The 15,407-nt window shown below is 40.7% G+C and overlaps 1 protein-coding gene across 5 annotated transcripts in view; it reads right to left on the bottom strand.

The window, feature by feature from the left end:
* The window catches only part of lrrfip2 (leucine rich repeat (in FLII) interacting protein 2), a 23,479-nt gene extending 8,072 nt beyond the window's left edge, over positions 1-15,407 (bottom strand). For 4 of the 5 annotated variants that reach the window (XM_085478228.1, XM_085478231.1, XM_085478232.1 and 1 more), the window contains exons 1-13: positions 15,225-15,407; positions 13,915-14,060; positions 4,327-4,413; positions 3,847-3,906; positions 3,196-3,255; positions 3,009-3,047; positions 2,725-2,793; positions 1,674-1,721; positions 1,493-1,561; positions 1,211-1,294; positions 696-752; positions 272-325; positions 90-146 (exon numbers count right to left, since the gene is read on the bottom strand). In XM_085478228.1, the coding sequence (XP_085334354.1) occupies positions 90-146; positions 272-325; positions 696-752; positions 1,211-1,294; positions 1,493-1,561; positions 1,674-1,721; positions 2,725-2,793; positions 3,009-3,047; positions 3,196-3,255; positions 3,847-3,906; positions 4,327-4,413; positions 13,915-14,022 (792 nt within the window). In that variant the 5' untranslated portion in view covers positions 14,023-14,060; positions 15,225-15,407. The remainder of the gene's footprint in view (positions 1-89; positions 147-271; positions 326-695; positions 753-1,210; positions 1,295-1,492; positions 1,562-1,673; positions 1,722-2,724; positions 2,794-3,008; positions 3,048-3,195; positions 3,256-3,846; positions 3,907-4,326; positions 4,414-13,914; positions 14,061-15,224) is intronic. The other variant, XM_085478229.1, reaches the window with a different exon arrangement.

Below are 15,407 nucleotides of genomic sequence, written 5' to 3'. Positions count from 1 at the left end.
GAAACGGTGAGAGGAGGTGAGGAGGAGGCTGTTAGCAGTAGGTTTTTGGGTGCTCTCATGCAGACTGGCGGTGGTTTTAAGGTGCTCACCACAGGGCTGCTACGAGTGGAGCTGGCTCCAGAGGAGTACCAGCTGTATTCAGAGGGCTGTGGATGGGATGAGGAGGAGGACAGGATCAGCATGGAGCCAGACATCACACTAATGGCATAACAGTAAACTGCTGTGGGATGACAATGCAAAAATAACGTGGTTCGACAAACAGAAGACTTACAGCTCTTGAACTGTAGCCTGAGCCGTAAAGGCCAGCGTCGTCGCAAATAGAGGCCTGAGGGTACACGTGGGAGACAACGTAGGACTCAGCAAAACACGAGAGCACACATAAATCTATGACGCACTAGCTAAACAGACTCTCTTTTAGCCATGCAATAAACAAATACTTGGTTTTCCAACTTCAGCTTGGTTTCAGTGCTCCACATCAGAAGCCTTGGCTTCACACAGACTTCTGTCTTATCTAACCGAAGCACAAAAATCTGCCCACAGATAAGTGCGCAGAGTCCAGGAGCTAAATATAAGCAGACCCAGCCACACTGGGCATCCAATCTCATGTACGTGGCTGTGACAGAGGGGGGAGGTCTGCCTCTGAAGGCAACTAGAAGCGTGCAGAGATGCTGGCCACTTAGAGAACAAAAACTGACCGTGCTGTAGCTGCGAGACAGCCCTGTGCCAGTGGTGCAGGGTGAGGAAGTGGTGGCCTGTTGGAGAGGAAAGGAGCAGGGAAAGGTCACCTTAGAGGACAGAGGCAGACCATTGTGGAAAAGTGAGGCGGTGAGAGAATAAAGAGAAGCAGCGAGTGGAAACAGGACGAATGTTTTGCTGAACCTAACACATTTAGGACTTTGAGCTCAAAGTGTGATAAGACATGACATGTCCATTTAAATAACACCCTGGTCATAGTAATTTACATGAATTCAAATGATTTTAAGAAGTGTGGGTATAAAGTTCTGAGCAACACTATGCGCCAACTGGTATGTTTCTCTCTACCCTGATTATTATGACACACAAACAATGCCCCTTATTACAAATATCTAACAAATATCTAACAAATAAAAACTCCACTAAACGACACCATGCAGACAGGAATAGTCAGCTTCAGCTGGCTCCATTTTCAGTGAGTGTCTGTCAACTAAAAGTTGCACAGCAAAGGACCAACCCGATAGGTAGAGGTGGAGAGAAGAGGTGGTGGTTTGGTCTTTGTTAGGCTGGTGTAGTTCCTCTGATCGTGGTACAGCCCAGTCTGGAAGGATATAACCACCAACAGAAATTTCATCCTCTGGTGTGTGTTTTATTAACACTTCTTGATCTATGTGCCACTTCACACAGTGATGACAAGTAAAGGGTAAAGTCAGCTGCCAAGAAAATACCACTGCAAGCCACCACAATGACTCTACACCATCTCCATGCTTGAGATCACAGCCAAGACAACAACACTGACCAGAAGGTCTTTCTTTGAGGGCCGGGATGAAGCCTTCTTATGGCTATGCAGATCATTGTACACAGAACTCTGTTCAACACAGAAAAACAATGCAAAGAGAAAGAAAATGCAGCTGTAATGGGAAACAGGAACTTCAAGAAAAAGAAAGTTATAAAGAATGGCAAACACCTAAGTTTCATACAGTGGAGCGTGAACTCTTGAGCGCAGAGCTAGTAGAGATGCCATCAGACTGAGGAGGAGAGACCACAGAATTATGATCGGATAAAGATTAAACAACAGAAACAACCAAACGAAAAAAAAAACATCTGGGATGCTGTTAGGTCAACTTCTACAAATGCATGCATATGTTTGGTGTACTAGACACATAACTGTGTTTTGAAAAAGCTTTTGGTAATGCTGAACTGTACACCCTGCTATTCTTACACAGTTTAGAATCTGTGACTTTGTTTCTTTGTCTGCCAACTCATGCTGTACGACCAGAAACTGAGCAACCAAACTTGACACGCACACTGCCACTCAGGCCCCACAAGGTTCTTTATCCATTTCAGATATGATGTTGTCATTATATCACCTGGCAACCGCCTAACAATGGACATTTATGTGCCTATAACACCTTTTAAAAGCATTGCATCGTTTGTATTTATGACAAAATCCTCTCTCTAGATAGATATAGATATCTATCTATCTGCAAAACTTCACTTATGTGTGATATATTATGAGGCCATCAGGGTGCCTGTCAACAATCTAGGAAAACTACTAAAATTACGTATAACCGTAACATGACATTATATTGCCCTTATATTACCTACAACACCTCAGGAAAGCACTGTATCACTTTTATTTCACAGCCAAGACCACAAGCAGGGCAAACAATACAGTACTATGAGCATATACTAGTGGGTAGAAATATACCATTATGATATCTAAGAACCAGTGTCAATGTGCATGCATTTCCAGCACAAAGAAAAAAAAGAATTTAAAAGCTGAAAAATGTCACACCAAGTTTTCTTATGAATGAATCAGAATCATAAAGCCAGGCATTCAGAAAATATCATGGTGCAAACTGCACTGAAAAGGCATTTCAAGATTAGTAGATGAGAAACTTCAACAAAAAAGGTAACTACTCTAAAACAGTTGCCATCTAGGAGTTAGATCTGCTTGCAAAAATAAGGTTAGGTGAATCTACTATTTAGCCTTCAAACTACTCTCACACATATGCACAGAGAACAAACCAAGGCATCTTTTCTACGGGAACTGGATTGACTCTTAGACCCCAAGTCACGTATTCCTGATGACGACGACTTAGAATAAAAAACATTAAAAAAAAAGATAAGCAGGGAATTTCTCAGAGAAAACTAAAGCAACAGTCAATACTGTCAAAATAAAACGCAGTTCAGCCAAATCTTAATATATATAACAACTGGTTTCCACACAAGAGCAACGGCTTTCACACATTAGTGTGCCCCTATGAGTGTGCAGTCTTAATAAACCTGGCAGGGGTGTATTATGTACGCACCCTGTAGCTGCGGACTGACGTGACATCATCATCCAGCCCCTGTTAATGTGGAAATATGGAGTCACAGTAGAAAAGCAGATAGAGAGAGACACACATGAGTGATGAGAGATTAACTGTATGCCTAAAGGGGAAATAAGAAAAGGAAATAGAGGGAGACAAAGAGGAAGTATGTAGGGGAGATACAGACCCGCTGATGACGGCTGCTGGATCTACTACTACTAGAGGCTCTGGCTTTTTCTGCGTCAGCCTAGATTCAGGAAGGAAAGTTGGAGTGAAAGCAGAGAGATCACTGGAACACTTGGTTGCTGTGCAAAGCCCGAGCCATTCAAAAAAACCTCTGCGTGTTTATCACCAAATGGGTGTCATAAACATTTGCAAATGTTAGCCTTTTCAAGCAAAACGGCAGGATTAATGATAAACTAGACATGCTAATATATTACAAACCTTTGTCTCATTAAACAGCACACAGTGAAAACCTATTTTCTGCATCAACACACCAACACAGATTAATTTCATGCAGAAGTAGTTCATAAACATTTAAGACACTATCATTTCTTAAGTAGCTGGAGGAGTACAGCTAACGGTCCAAACCGCCTCCTTACATACAGACTCACCCACTCTAAATAAAGTCAAAGGCCAAAGCCTGCTCTCCAAATACACAGTCACAGATTATGGTGTCTCCAAAGCAAATACACTGTTGAGGCATATTTCCACAGTGAGGTACATAGTAGTCAGCAAGTCAAGTGTAGCTAAATTGTCAGGGTTGACTGGGACTCAGTCCCACACAACAGGCTGTGTTAGTGGAAATGGAAGCAACAACACTGCCTCACTGGCCTACCATCCACTGGTGGATCTGACCCCATTTTCTGCTGCTACTGCTGGATGAGCGGTAAGAAAGCTGGGCAGAGGGAGGAAATGCCAGGAAAAACATACAATCATATTTCATTCAAAACTGCTGAAACGGAAAAACTGGGTGACATTTAAACCAGGAATAGAAGATTTTTTTGTTGATTTGTGGACATGCAGCACTTTCATTTTTTTCTTTCCATGGGTATATTTCTGTATGTGAACTGTCACTGTAGACTTTCTTTTATGCTATAAAGCCAACAGCTTGTAGATCGTCTGCTGTGGATGCAGATGAGCACTTTGCAAACAGGAGGTAGCGACAAAACATTAAAATGTGATTAGCAGAAAGAAAACAAGACCAAATCCCATAGTAAAATTACAAAACATTTGTGCTAACAGACACAGCAGTAAATCAGAGTACCTGATGGCCTGAATTACGGTCAGAGTATCTTTGCCTATCAGGTCCACTTACCTCTTTCTGTTGCCGTTCAAGTTCCCTCATTCGAATGTCTCTTGCCTCTGCCCGAGCCGCCCTCTTTGCTGCCAGCCTCGCCTCCGCCTGTAACACACAACATGAACACACCTGTCAATCTCAAATGGAAACTTATAAAAGGTATAAAAGAGACAGCAGAGCGCTGCAATAAAAATAATCACACTGTAGAATTTACATGAGTATGTTTGGATATTGAACAGTTTCCTGTAAAAGAGAAGGCATCTGGCAGACGTGGGTTGATTTCATTTCTTCACACTCGCTTGAAGGTCGTGCTGTCACATAAGATGAAGCCCTGCTTAGTTTTAACAACACATCAACAATAACAAATCACCAAAAACGACCTAGTTTATGGATCTACCAGGATGATAAAGACAAATTAGTGCTTATTTAAAAAAGAAAATTATAATAAAGAGATTTGTTTTTATTTCACAAACACTGCTTTAATCACACAGTAGAGACCACTCAATGTAACTGTAAAATGATCTGCTCTGTAAATACCTTATTCTTAAGCAATATCAAAGATTTCTCTATTGAACTTTTTTGTTTTGCCTCGACAAAAATAACATTAATATTCGCTGATTTTGTTGTTGTTGTTTCTAAACTCAAATATTGCTACAGGTGCTAAAACGTCTGTCTTTTTACGGTATGGAAACTTTGCAGAGTCCATATTACATTGTGGACCAGCTTCCTCTGTGCCACAGCTCCCGTTGAGTGCTTGGGATGCCTCATCCCCACCAACATGTGCTAACCATTAGCTTCAGGAGGGCTAATTTAAAGCCCTCACAAGGGGAGATGCCGATAGCGCACAAATAAACTGAGAAGCAGAGCAAATAGAAAAAAAACAAACAAACAAAAAAACAACATGAGTCAGCCTGAAAACAATTTCACAATATCCAAGTGACCCTGAAGCACAAAACAGCTATAAATAAAAGCTAACCTGAATACCAAAACTCCTCTTTTATTGCACAATTTGTTGTAGTGAGTCAGATTATAAACAGGAGATAATTTTACAGAGCATGGAGGCTAATGTGAGCAACCCCTTCACAGCTCCGATTAGACACAGGTGACTATGTAGCCTAGCCTTTCATTGGGTACTGAATACGGCATACCAAACATGCTCTGAAACTAAACATGCCACAAACAGAGAATGGCAAACTTGTTCGTGAAACTATAAGCTCTTTATCTCTAGCTAAAAGGCAGTCCATAAATACTGGGGGTAGTGTGTACAGTATCTCACTGCAGACAAACACTGTCAGCATTCCAGCAATTTCTTATCTCCACTGCCAGAATCGAACGCCTGTGGACATACGCTATTCCCGTTTCAATAATAGCCTGAAGCGCACAAACACAATTTAACAATCTTGTTTAGCAGATGAATTATCATTTAATCCTAACAACAAATACAAGCTAGAGATGTTCATATCCAGACATGTTTTAATAGATTAGTATCAGCTAAAATACATTAACCAAACTCTGATCTTGTCCTTGCTGCATTTCCAACTAAAGCCTGCCAGTGTTCTCTTCTTAAAAGACATTAGGGATCAACACTGCAAGCAGTTCACTGCTCTGTGACTGAAAACCAGAGTGCCACTGTGAAAAATTATTTGGTCACAGAAGTGACTCAACTCACACTCAGGCTGGCAAAATTAGTTAAGTTCCAACAAAAACAAACCCATTAGTAGGGCTGGGCTATATCATACCGTTCACGGTAATACTGGTGTAATTTTGGGCAACGATAGGAAAATGAAATATCGTGATAGAATTAGAGATGGACCGATCCGATATTACGTATCGGTATCGGTCCGATACTGACCTAAATTACTGGATCGGATATCGGAGAAAAATAAAAAATGTAATCCGATCCATTAAATATCACGAAAGCACCTCACAAAACTTGCAACACGCCGTAACTCGCCTCAGAACGTTAGCACATCGGAGCAGTAGGCATCACGTGATAGAGCGGCTGTGGGATGCGGGACCTGTCGGTGGTCTGGATAGCATTTGGAGCTTCGCTAGCAACCCGGCATTTCATCTCCGACAAAGTTATCCCCGAGAGAAGTAAAGCAAGTGTGTAAGTCCATCTCTGAATGTTTGTACAGCATTCCTGCGTTAAGCTTAACAAACGATATATGGAGCGAGTGCCTCTTCTTGCTGCTACTTCAATCATGAAACTGCTTAATGATCAGCTGATCGGCTTTTCTGTCGCGAGTCCGTCTCTCTTGTTTGTTTTTGGCCCACTTTGCACCAGAAAGAGGAAACCAGCGGCTGAACAACAGCAGCACATTTAAGCTTGATAAGCTGTTGTTAGAATTTATTTAATATTACTTTCTACACCAGGATCTTTTTCTACGTAGCTGACGGCTGGTAACTGTGCAGGGGCGGATCTAGCAAAGTTTAGCCAGGGGGGCCGATAGGGCATTAACAGGGAAAAGGGGGCACAAAGACATACTTTTCTTTCTTATTCTCATTTAAAATGTCTAGCTTTTAATAAATAATTATCTGACACCCAAAGTTTTAATTTGATGTAAAATGAATAGAAGTCCATTACTGTATATAGTAACTATTAAGTCTAATATATACAGTGGGGCAAAAAAGTATTTAGTCAGCCACCGATTGTGCAAGTTCCCCCACCTAAAATGATGACAGAGGTCAGTAATTTGCACCAGAGGTACACTTCAACTGTGAGAGACAGAATGTGAAAGAAAAATCCATGAATCCACATGGTAGGATTTGTAAAGAATTTATTCGTAAATCAGGGTGGAAAATAAGTATTTGGTCAATAACAAAAATACAACTCAATACTTTGTAACATAACCTTTGTTGGCAATAACAGAGGTCAAACGTTTACTATAGGTCTTTACCAGGTTTCCACACACAGTAGCTGGTATTTTGGCCAATTCCTCCATGCAGATCTTCTCGAGAGCAGTGATGTTTTGGGGCTGTCGCCGAGCAACACGGACTTTCAACTCCCGCCACAGATTTTCTATGGGGTTGAGGTCTGGAGACTGGCTAGGCCACTCCAGGACTTTCAAATGCTTCTTACGGAGCCACTCCTTTGTTGCCCGGGCGGTGTGTTTTGGATCATTGTCGTGTTGGAAGACCCAGCCTCGTTTCATCTTCAAAGTTCTCACTGATAGAAGGAGGTTTTGGCTCAAAATCTCACGATACATGGCCCCATTCATTCTGTCCTTAACACGGATCAGTCGTCCTGTCCCCTTGGCAGAAAAACAGCCCCATAGCATGATGTTTCCACCCCCATGCTTCACAGTAGGTATGGTGTTCTTGGGATGCAACTCAGTATTCTTCTTCCTCCAAACACGACGAGTTGAGTTTATACCAAAAAGTTCTACTTTGGTTTCATCTGACCACATGACATTCTCCCAATCCTCTGCTGTATCATCCATGTGCTCTCTGGCAAACTTCAGACGGGCCTGGACATGCACTGGCTTCAGCAGCGGAACACGTCTGGCACTGCGGGATTTGATTCCCTGCCGTTGTAGTGTGTTACTGATGGTGACCTTTGTTACTTTGGTCCCAGCTCTCTGCAGGTCATTCACCAGGTCCCCCCGTGTGGTTCTGGGATCTTTGCTCACCGTTCTCATGATCATTTTGACCCCACGGGATGAGATCTTGCGTGGAGCCCCAGATCGAGGGAGATTATCAGTGGTCTTGTATGTCTTCCATTTTCTGATGATTGCTCCCACAGTTGGTTTTTTCACACCAAGCTGCTTGCCTATTGTAGATTCACTCTTCCCAGTCTGGTGCAGGTCTACAATACTTTTCCTGGTGTCCTTCGAAAGCTCTTTGGTCTTGGCCATGGCGGAGTTTGGAGTCTGACTGTTTGAGGCTGTGGACAGGTGTCTTTTATACAGATGATGAGTTCAAACAGGTGCCATTCATACAGGTAACGAGTGGGGGACAGAAAAGCTTCTTACAGAAGACGTTACAGGTCTGTGAGAGCCAGAGATTTTCCTTGTTTGAGGTGACCAAATACTTATTTTCCACCCTGATTTACGAATAAATTCTTTACAAATCCTACCATGTGGATTCATGGATTTTTTTTTCACATTCTGTCTCTCACAGTTGAAGTGTACCTCTGGTGCAAATTACTGACCTCTGTCATCATTTTAAGTGGGGGAACTTGCACAATCGGTGGCTGACTAAATACTTTTTTGCCCCACTGTATATATATACCCTAGTAAGCTATAGTACTTTTTCCTTTGGGAAGGTACCATCTGTGCAGTCTGCAATTCTGTTGAAGAAAGATGTTGAATTTATTTAATATTTTAATATATTGAAAAATAATTGATTTCTGTGCATTTTTTTTTCCCCACACTGCATCAAATTAAGGTTGATTACGTCGATTAAGCATCATGAGGTGGAGCGTGAGGGGTGGTTCCCTATTTTTTATTTATTTATTTTTGTTGTTGCTGGGAGTTGGAACCCTATTAGTTAGGTTGCTTAATATTTACGCTAAGTACTCTTTAAAATACCAGAATAGGGAGGATGGTGTAGGTTTAAGTTTATTAGATTGATCAGTATTGCTGAACTATGAAATATTTTTTTTGCATACAGGTATAACAGAATATCTTTAGTGTAGTTGTTGTTTTAAACTTGAGTATGAACTTATACAAAATGCAGCAAGATATTTAAAAAAAAAACAGTTTTGTTGATTAAAACACACTATATCGGATTCATATCGGTATCGGCAGATATCCAAATTTATGATATCGGTATCGGTCATAAAAAAGTGGTATCGTGCCATCTCTAGATAGAATATGGGTAAAACGCGCATGCGCAGTGCCTTTGTTTACATATGCACACGGCGGCGACGCAGAATGAGAAGAGCGAAAGTGGATCGTTGAATGAAACGGATGAACCAGAATTGATTTGTAAAAATGCTGCAACTTCAGTGGTGTGGAACTGGTTTAGCTTTCGTCCGTCAGATACACAACAAAGCACTATTTTTAGTAGAGCATGCTAGCGGGCCGTGTTGTTTGGAAAATACGGCACACTTAAACTCAATCCTTTGATTTTTCTGAAAATCGACAGTGCCCCTTATAATCCCGTGGGCCTTATGTATGAATTCTGGTTGTGTTTACTGATCTCGAAACGATTTTATGTCGTACACGGCGCTCGAAAATCTGTCAAATGTTTTAGTACGACTTTGCTAAGCTACGAACCCGCACCGCTTGATGGATTGTCGGAGCATTACGGCTATATTAGGCAGGCGCCTCGCGGAGTGATACGTACTGTGCTTCAACATAATATTACCGTATTGTGTGTGTGTATATAACCTCTTTTTAAGTTTTGTGGATATTATACATGGTTATGCTGAGGATATGTCGGCCAGTTTCCACTGGAAATGCCTTTTGGTTAAACTGTCAGCAAGGAATTTGCATTTGCACTGTTACGTCTTTATATAACTTTAATGCACATAAAAAACAGCTGCTTGTTTAAGTGAAAATACATTGATGGGGTTTTTTGCACTAATAAAGTTGGGGAGTTGTAAAGCATGTTGTCTAGTGTCAATTATATCGTCAGTCATATCGTTATCGCAAATTTCCAAATGTATATCATGATAAATATTTTTGGTCATATCGCCCTGCTCTACCCATTAGTCCTCCTTTCTCTTTGCTCATTAGGAAAGATGCACCACTGACTGACATCTGCAAATAAGATGACATTTACCAATGGAAGAGGCTGATGTTTCTATCTTCCGTTTCACACCAGTGTTCAAAGAGAGAGTGATAAATACAGAGTTCTTTGTTACCCCCACACAAATGGAAAAGGGAAAAGAGAGAGAGAAAAGAAACCCCAAACAAACCAAAACACACACCCCTAAACACACACACAAAAAAAACAATAAATAAACTAAATTAGCAACAGCAAGAGCAGACAGTTTTTTATTTTCAACATTGTTATCAGGCCAGACCTTCACAATTGGCACAACCATACTAATTAGCAAAGATAAGTACCTGTTAGTCGGTGCAGACTTTCACTTTCACTGTTTAAAATGACAACATCATTGGCTAAATATTAACCTCAACTCCAAATTAAGCCCTGTTATTGCCTGGTTTCTGTCACTCCTGCAGCCTGTACAAAGACTCATAGCGATGTAGAGGGAGCAATGAGTAGACAGCAAGTAGACAGTCTAACACCACAGTATCAAGAGTTAATTTTGATTAATAATAATTTACCAACTTCATGAACATATAATAGCAACTCCAATATTTTGAGCAAGTCGCTTATGAAAAATAAGTTGTGGTTTGGATGTTCAGTTTTATTTGGGGATATATGTGGTAGCCATGTTTTTGCCAGAACAGACGTTTGACCTACGGTAAACTTAATATCCTGCACTGTGATCTGTACAAGGTGAAAAAGGAAGTAAAGTTGCAAGTGTGTAAGAGAGACCAAATGAGAAAGCAAATGAGATGGCTGGCCGTGTGCTCTGCACCTGTTGATCTGTCTGACAGTATGACCTGCTCTGCACAGCAGCACAGCTGAGCTTCTCTGTCTGTCCTATCTATAGACTGGCCCATCCAGCCTTGCTCTCTGACTGCCACATCATGGGCCTGAGAAGGTAACCCGAGCAGTAGAAGTTCGCCATTAAACACTCCTCCTACACTTGAGGCAATAAGATTAATCCACCATATGGGGATATTCACCAAAATTCAAGTAATAAGAAATGTAACAGAAGGCTCCTTTTCCTCTGGTTTATGTCAAAGTAAAGTGACTTGAGTGTTGGGAATAGTGTTGAGAAAACACTTCAAGACATCTGAGCTCTCTGAAAATGTGAAACTTATTAAAAAAAGAAAGAAAGAAAAAAAAGAGCAGATTAATCGGTACACGATCTATAAAATGCCACTGTAAAACCTGAAGCAAAACACACACTGTACAAGAAGTTAATGTAAATGTCAAAGTTATTGTAAAATTAAAAATAAGTATGTGGAATGAGGAATCTGTATTCAAGGTTACTGTAATTAAACCCCAATTCTCTGCAAAATAAAAAAACAAACAAAAATCTTTCAGTCTGTAATAACTGGAAAATGCCGGGCTGTGAGAAACTGACCAATAACTTTTTAATCACCTACAATTCTTCATAATAAATTCAGCAGTAAATGCTGAAATTTATGTAATATTAATATTTAGATAACATACTGTACATTATCGCAATCTGAAATGAAACAGTCAATATCGAGCTTTTTAAATTGACCTTTATTTATGCAACAATCTGCTAAACAAGATTGTTATGTTGTGTTTGTGCGCTCCATAGGAGACTCAATGCCACATTTACAAGGGAGGTCTGTTTGAGCTTGTTTTAACTCCAGTGGAAATAATTATGATAGCTGATTAGTATGTCCTCTATACTAGTCCTGTAAATAGCAAACCACCAGGTCTCGGCTCTCTTTGAATTATACTCAACCAGTCCTTGAAAATGCTAACTCCTCTATGTCTTACTTTTAGAAATCCAAATAATAATTGTTAAAAACAGGTTTTAATGGGGATAGGAGTGGTAGTGATTGTATCCCAGCAGCCATCCAAACGCTTATGAACACAGACTGTAATAGGTGCTTTGTTCTTTGAACTCTTAACACTCCTAACCATATAAGGAAAGTTGTACACTTTCCATTGCAACAGCGACTTGGTGATATCACAAATGAAATCAAATGGACTATGAACTATAGTTTGTGCACAGACACTCCTCTCTCTACATCAAAAAAGACATGCATGGCTTTGTTCAAATAGTTGACTCCTTAGATCCCTATCTGAGGGACAACACCTATGAGGTGATAATCTAATTCTAATACTTGTCCCCTGCTTGATTTGTAAGCTGCCAGTATTCCAAAGATTGAGTGCCCAGTAATGTAAGGGGCCTCAAAACTAGTCTGGTGATGGTGCAGGCTCAAATTCACAGTCACTCTCAGTCGGGGACTGTGCCAAGACTTTAGACTGGTCGACTTTTGGCTCTCCTGACCACAAGGTAGGAGCTGCAGAGGTTTAAGAATCTGGGCAGGTGGTGACGTGAAACAAGTTAGACACTGACCCCTTGAACTCCCTAAACAGTCTAATCTCTGGTTAGCAGCACAAAGAGAATGAGACTTAGGACCTGACTGGGAGGGTTGGATGACTCATGTTTCTATGATGAGCCTGTGTAACTATAAAGAGAGCAAATGGAGCCTTGTGCTTAGAGTTCAAGAATGAGGAACTGCACCGCTTTCGATCATCAAAGACTTCGCTCTTAAAGGTCAATATAAACATCAACTAAAGGCTGATATTTATCGTTAGGTTTAAGCTTTTAAAGGCAAGAAATTATCTGATTTAGCCTAAATTTTACAGGAAAAAAAACCTGCAGAATCACTATTACATGCAAATATGAATTTAAAGATCCCTTTAAAAACTATTTAAAACAATACAACAAGAACCAAAAACAATATTTGCTTTTTCTGCTGTTATCCACAATATTGTGGAGAAAAGTGAAGGAATGAAAGGCTTGTAGTGGAACAAAATGGAATAATCCCAGGGCATGTTGTTACAAGCCAGGCAGCTTTTTTCTTTGCCTGCGTTTTTCCTTCGTGAACAAAAACACTACAAGTGAAGTCAACCTCTGTGGACTCCAAAACAGCCGTCTTCACTTGCTTCACAACTTAACTAGAAAAACACAAACATCAATATCTAAATATAGATATGAAGGTTTTTGATAATGCAACTTTGAGCACCACACTTCAAATTAACATCAGTCGCCCTGCAGTCTTCGTACACCTCTCTAATTCAATGTGCTGTTAAACTAAACTGATAGCTAACCTAGTCTGAAACCTGATAGATTGCATACAAGTTCTGCTGAGTAGCCTTTGGTCTCAACTTTCAACCAGTTTTTCAAAAAACAACACTGGAACATCAGTAAGGTCAACCAGGTTACTCCAAACCTGGGCTCTAAAATTGTTAGCTCAATTTCAAATGGTGTAAAAGCTATTGGTAAATACTTTCCACAATCTCTCAGGCCAAAAGATAATTAACATTTTTAATTCTTTTTGTTTGAATTCACACAAATGTAAGTAAAAAAAAAAATACTTCTGTCTTCTTGAAATGTTTCACATTGATGAAAAATCATTACGATGACCTGAGTTTTTTCTTTGGTTTAAGTAATTGCAATGATAGAATAAGGGTTACAAAAAGTAAGTAGACTCATGCATTTACATTATAAAGCTTAGGCAAAAGATTTAATCGCCATGTTCAGTTTAAAAGGGCTCTCACAAACCATAATGCTGCTTAGGCAAGCATATGAGTACTGACAATGCTCTTAAGAAACTACTTGGTACTACAACTGGTAGTTTTAAAAAGTGATGGTTCTGTTGCCCGGGTTAGCCACCCTTAAATTGACAAATCAGTCTTTTGTCTATACTTGAAGCCCCCATTATCTCAACGAGGATAAACAAGAACATTTGAGCTGAATAAAAATCTGATTTGCATTGATTCAGATTGCATAAGGGGAACCTTTTATGGAGAAAGCATCCCAGGTTCATTGCAGTAAGCTTCAAAATTAATGTAGGTGATGAATGACCTTACCTCACGAGCAATGCTACTCAGCGCTTCATCCTCTGCTGAGAACCGATCTTTTAGAGGAGCACGCTTTCTACCAGTGCCTTGTGTCCCCATGTTAGTACTGGAACTCATACTGCGTAAGCCCAGGAGATGGAAACGTGTGTTAATTCCTGGAGGAACAAAAGCAGATAAAAATAATTTCAACAAGTCAGTAAACAAAGTCAAATGATAGAATAATTAGACATATGCCTTTTGGCTGTGTTTCACGGTGTATGCGTTCTGCACTCCCAACTCAGACACTTCATATCTCTTATTTTCACTCCTGCAAAAACAGACCCTTGTATGGCACCCACAAGGGCTTTGGATAAACACTTGTGACTGACATGAACCAGCTTTAATGTGACATGCATATAGAAGGAGTTCTGGTAGCTTAAACCAGCCAGAGATACCAACCCAAAACGCAGCATGATAAAGTGTACAGAATGAATAACACAATTAATTAAAAAAATAAATCTACAAACAATACCTGTCCACTGATTACGCTTGCATTTTAAGTTGATGTAATGGGTATTCCACATGCGTTGATAGACATAAGAGTAATATTAGAGTTAACATTATCACTAGAGAAAAGCCCACTGTGGATGGCTGGTACAGACACGGGGGGGAAAACGCCTAGTTTAGGATCCGGCTGAGTCAGAGGATCCAAGTGAGACATGAGCACTCCATGCAGACGTTTGATGAGCTAAACCGCGTAGGTCCAAGAGTCAAACGCACTAATCACAGACGCTGCAGGCAACTTAACGAATACTGATCCTTGACAAAGAATAGGGTGATTAGCCACCCATCATTAATCAGCTGGGTTAAGTTACCACCCACTAATAAAGCTGGAATTACCCCCTGTCATATAAGCAAAATAACGGCCTCAGCTGGGTTAGAACAAAAGTAATGCAATGAAGTGAGGGAATGTGTTGCTCCTTAGCGTTAGCTACCAGCGTTAACTACTGTTAGCTAGCTCTTTGCTGAGCTAACTGGGAGTGCTAACTAGCATTTCGTCGTTCCCGAATTCATATTTGAAAAGTTCCCTTATTAGGTTCTCATTGAGCTTTCAGCCCAGCTAACGCTCTAGAAAACGAGAACTATTTAGACGTGTCCATCCCCCGGCAATGACCCCCACCCCCAGTCCCGAAGACCTACCTAAAGCTAGTTCACTTGTTTAGCTGGGTAGTTAGCTTGGATAGCTAGTGGGGCTAACCTCGACTCTCCAGAGACAGACAGGGCAAATTGGCACTGATCCTCCAGTCATATTTCCCAGCCCCCCAAAAACAATACCTCACCTTCGCGACACCTTTAAATAACCCGCGATACTGTCGAGGTGTTATCCCTTGTCTCCTGGAGTTTCAGGGGTGAGCCATTCGGGTTCTCTTCAGAGATTGTTAGTGTTTTTGTCCGCAGTGACAGCTGTCATCAGTCCGCCTTTCCACCGCTCCTCACTGCCCTCCTTACCCAGTTTCCACACA

This window comes from Copadichromis virginalis, linkage group LG13 (genome assembly GCF_057382275.1).
Source record: "Copadichromis virginalis isolate Kocher_CV1m ecotype Utaka linkage group LG13, C_Virginalis_male_GT1.1, whole genome shotgun sequence".
Classification (NCBI taxonomy): domain Eukaryota; kingdom Metazoa; phylum Chordata; class Actinopteri; order Cichliformes; family Cichlidae; genus Copadichromis; species Copadichromis virginalis.
This window is presented reverse-complemented; position numbering and strand designations above follow the sequence as displayed.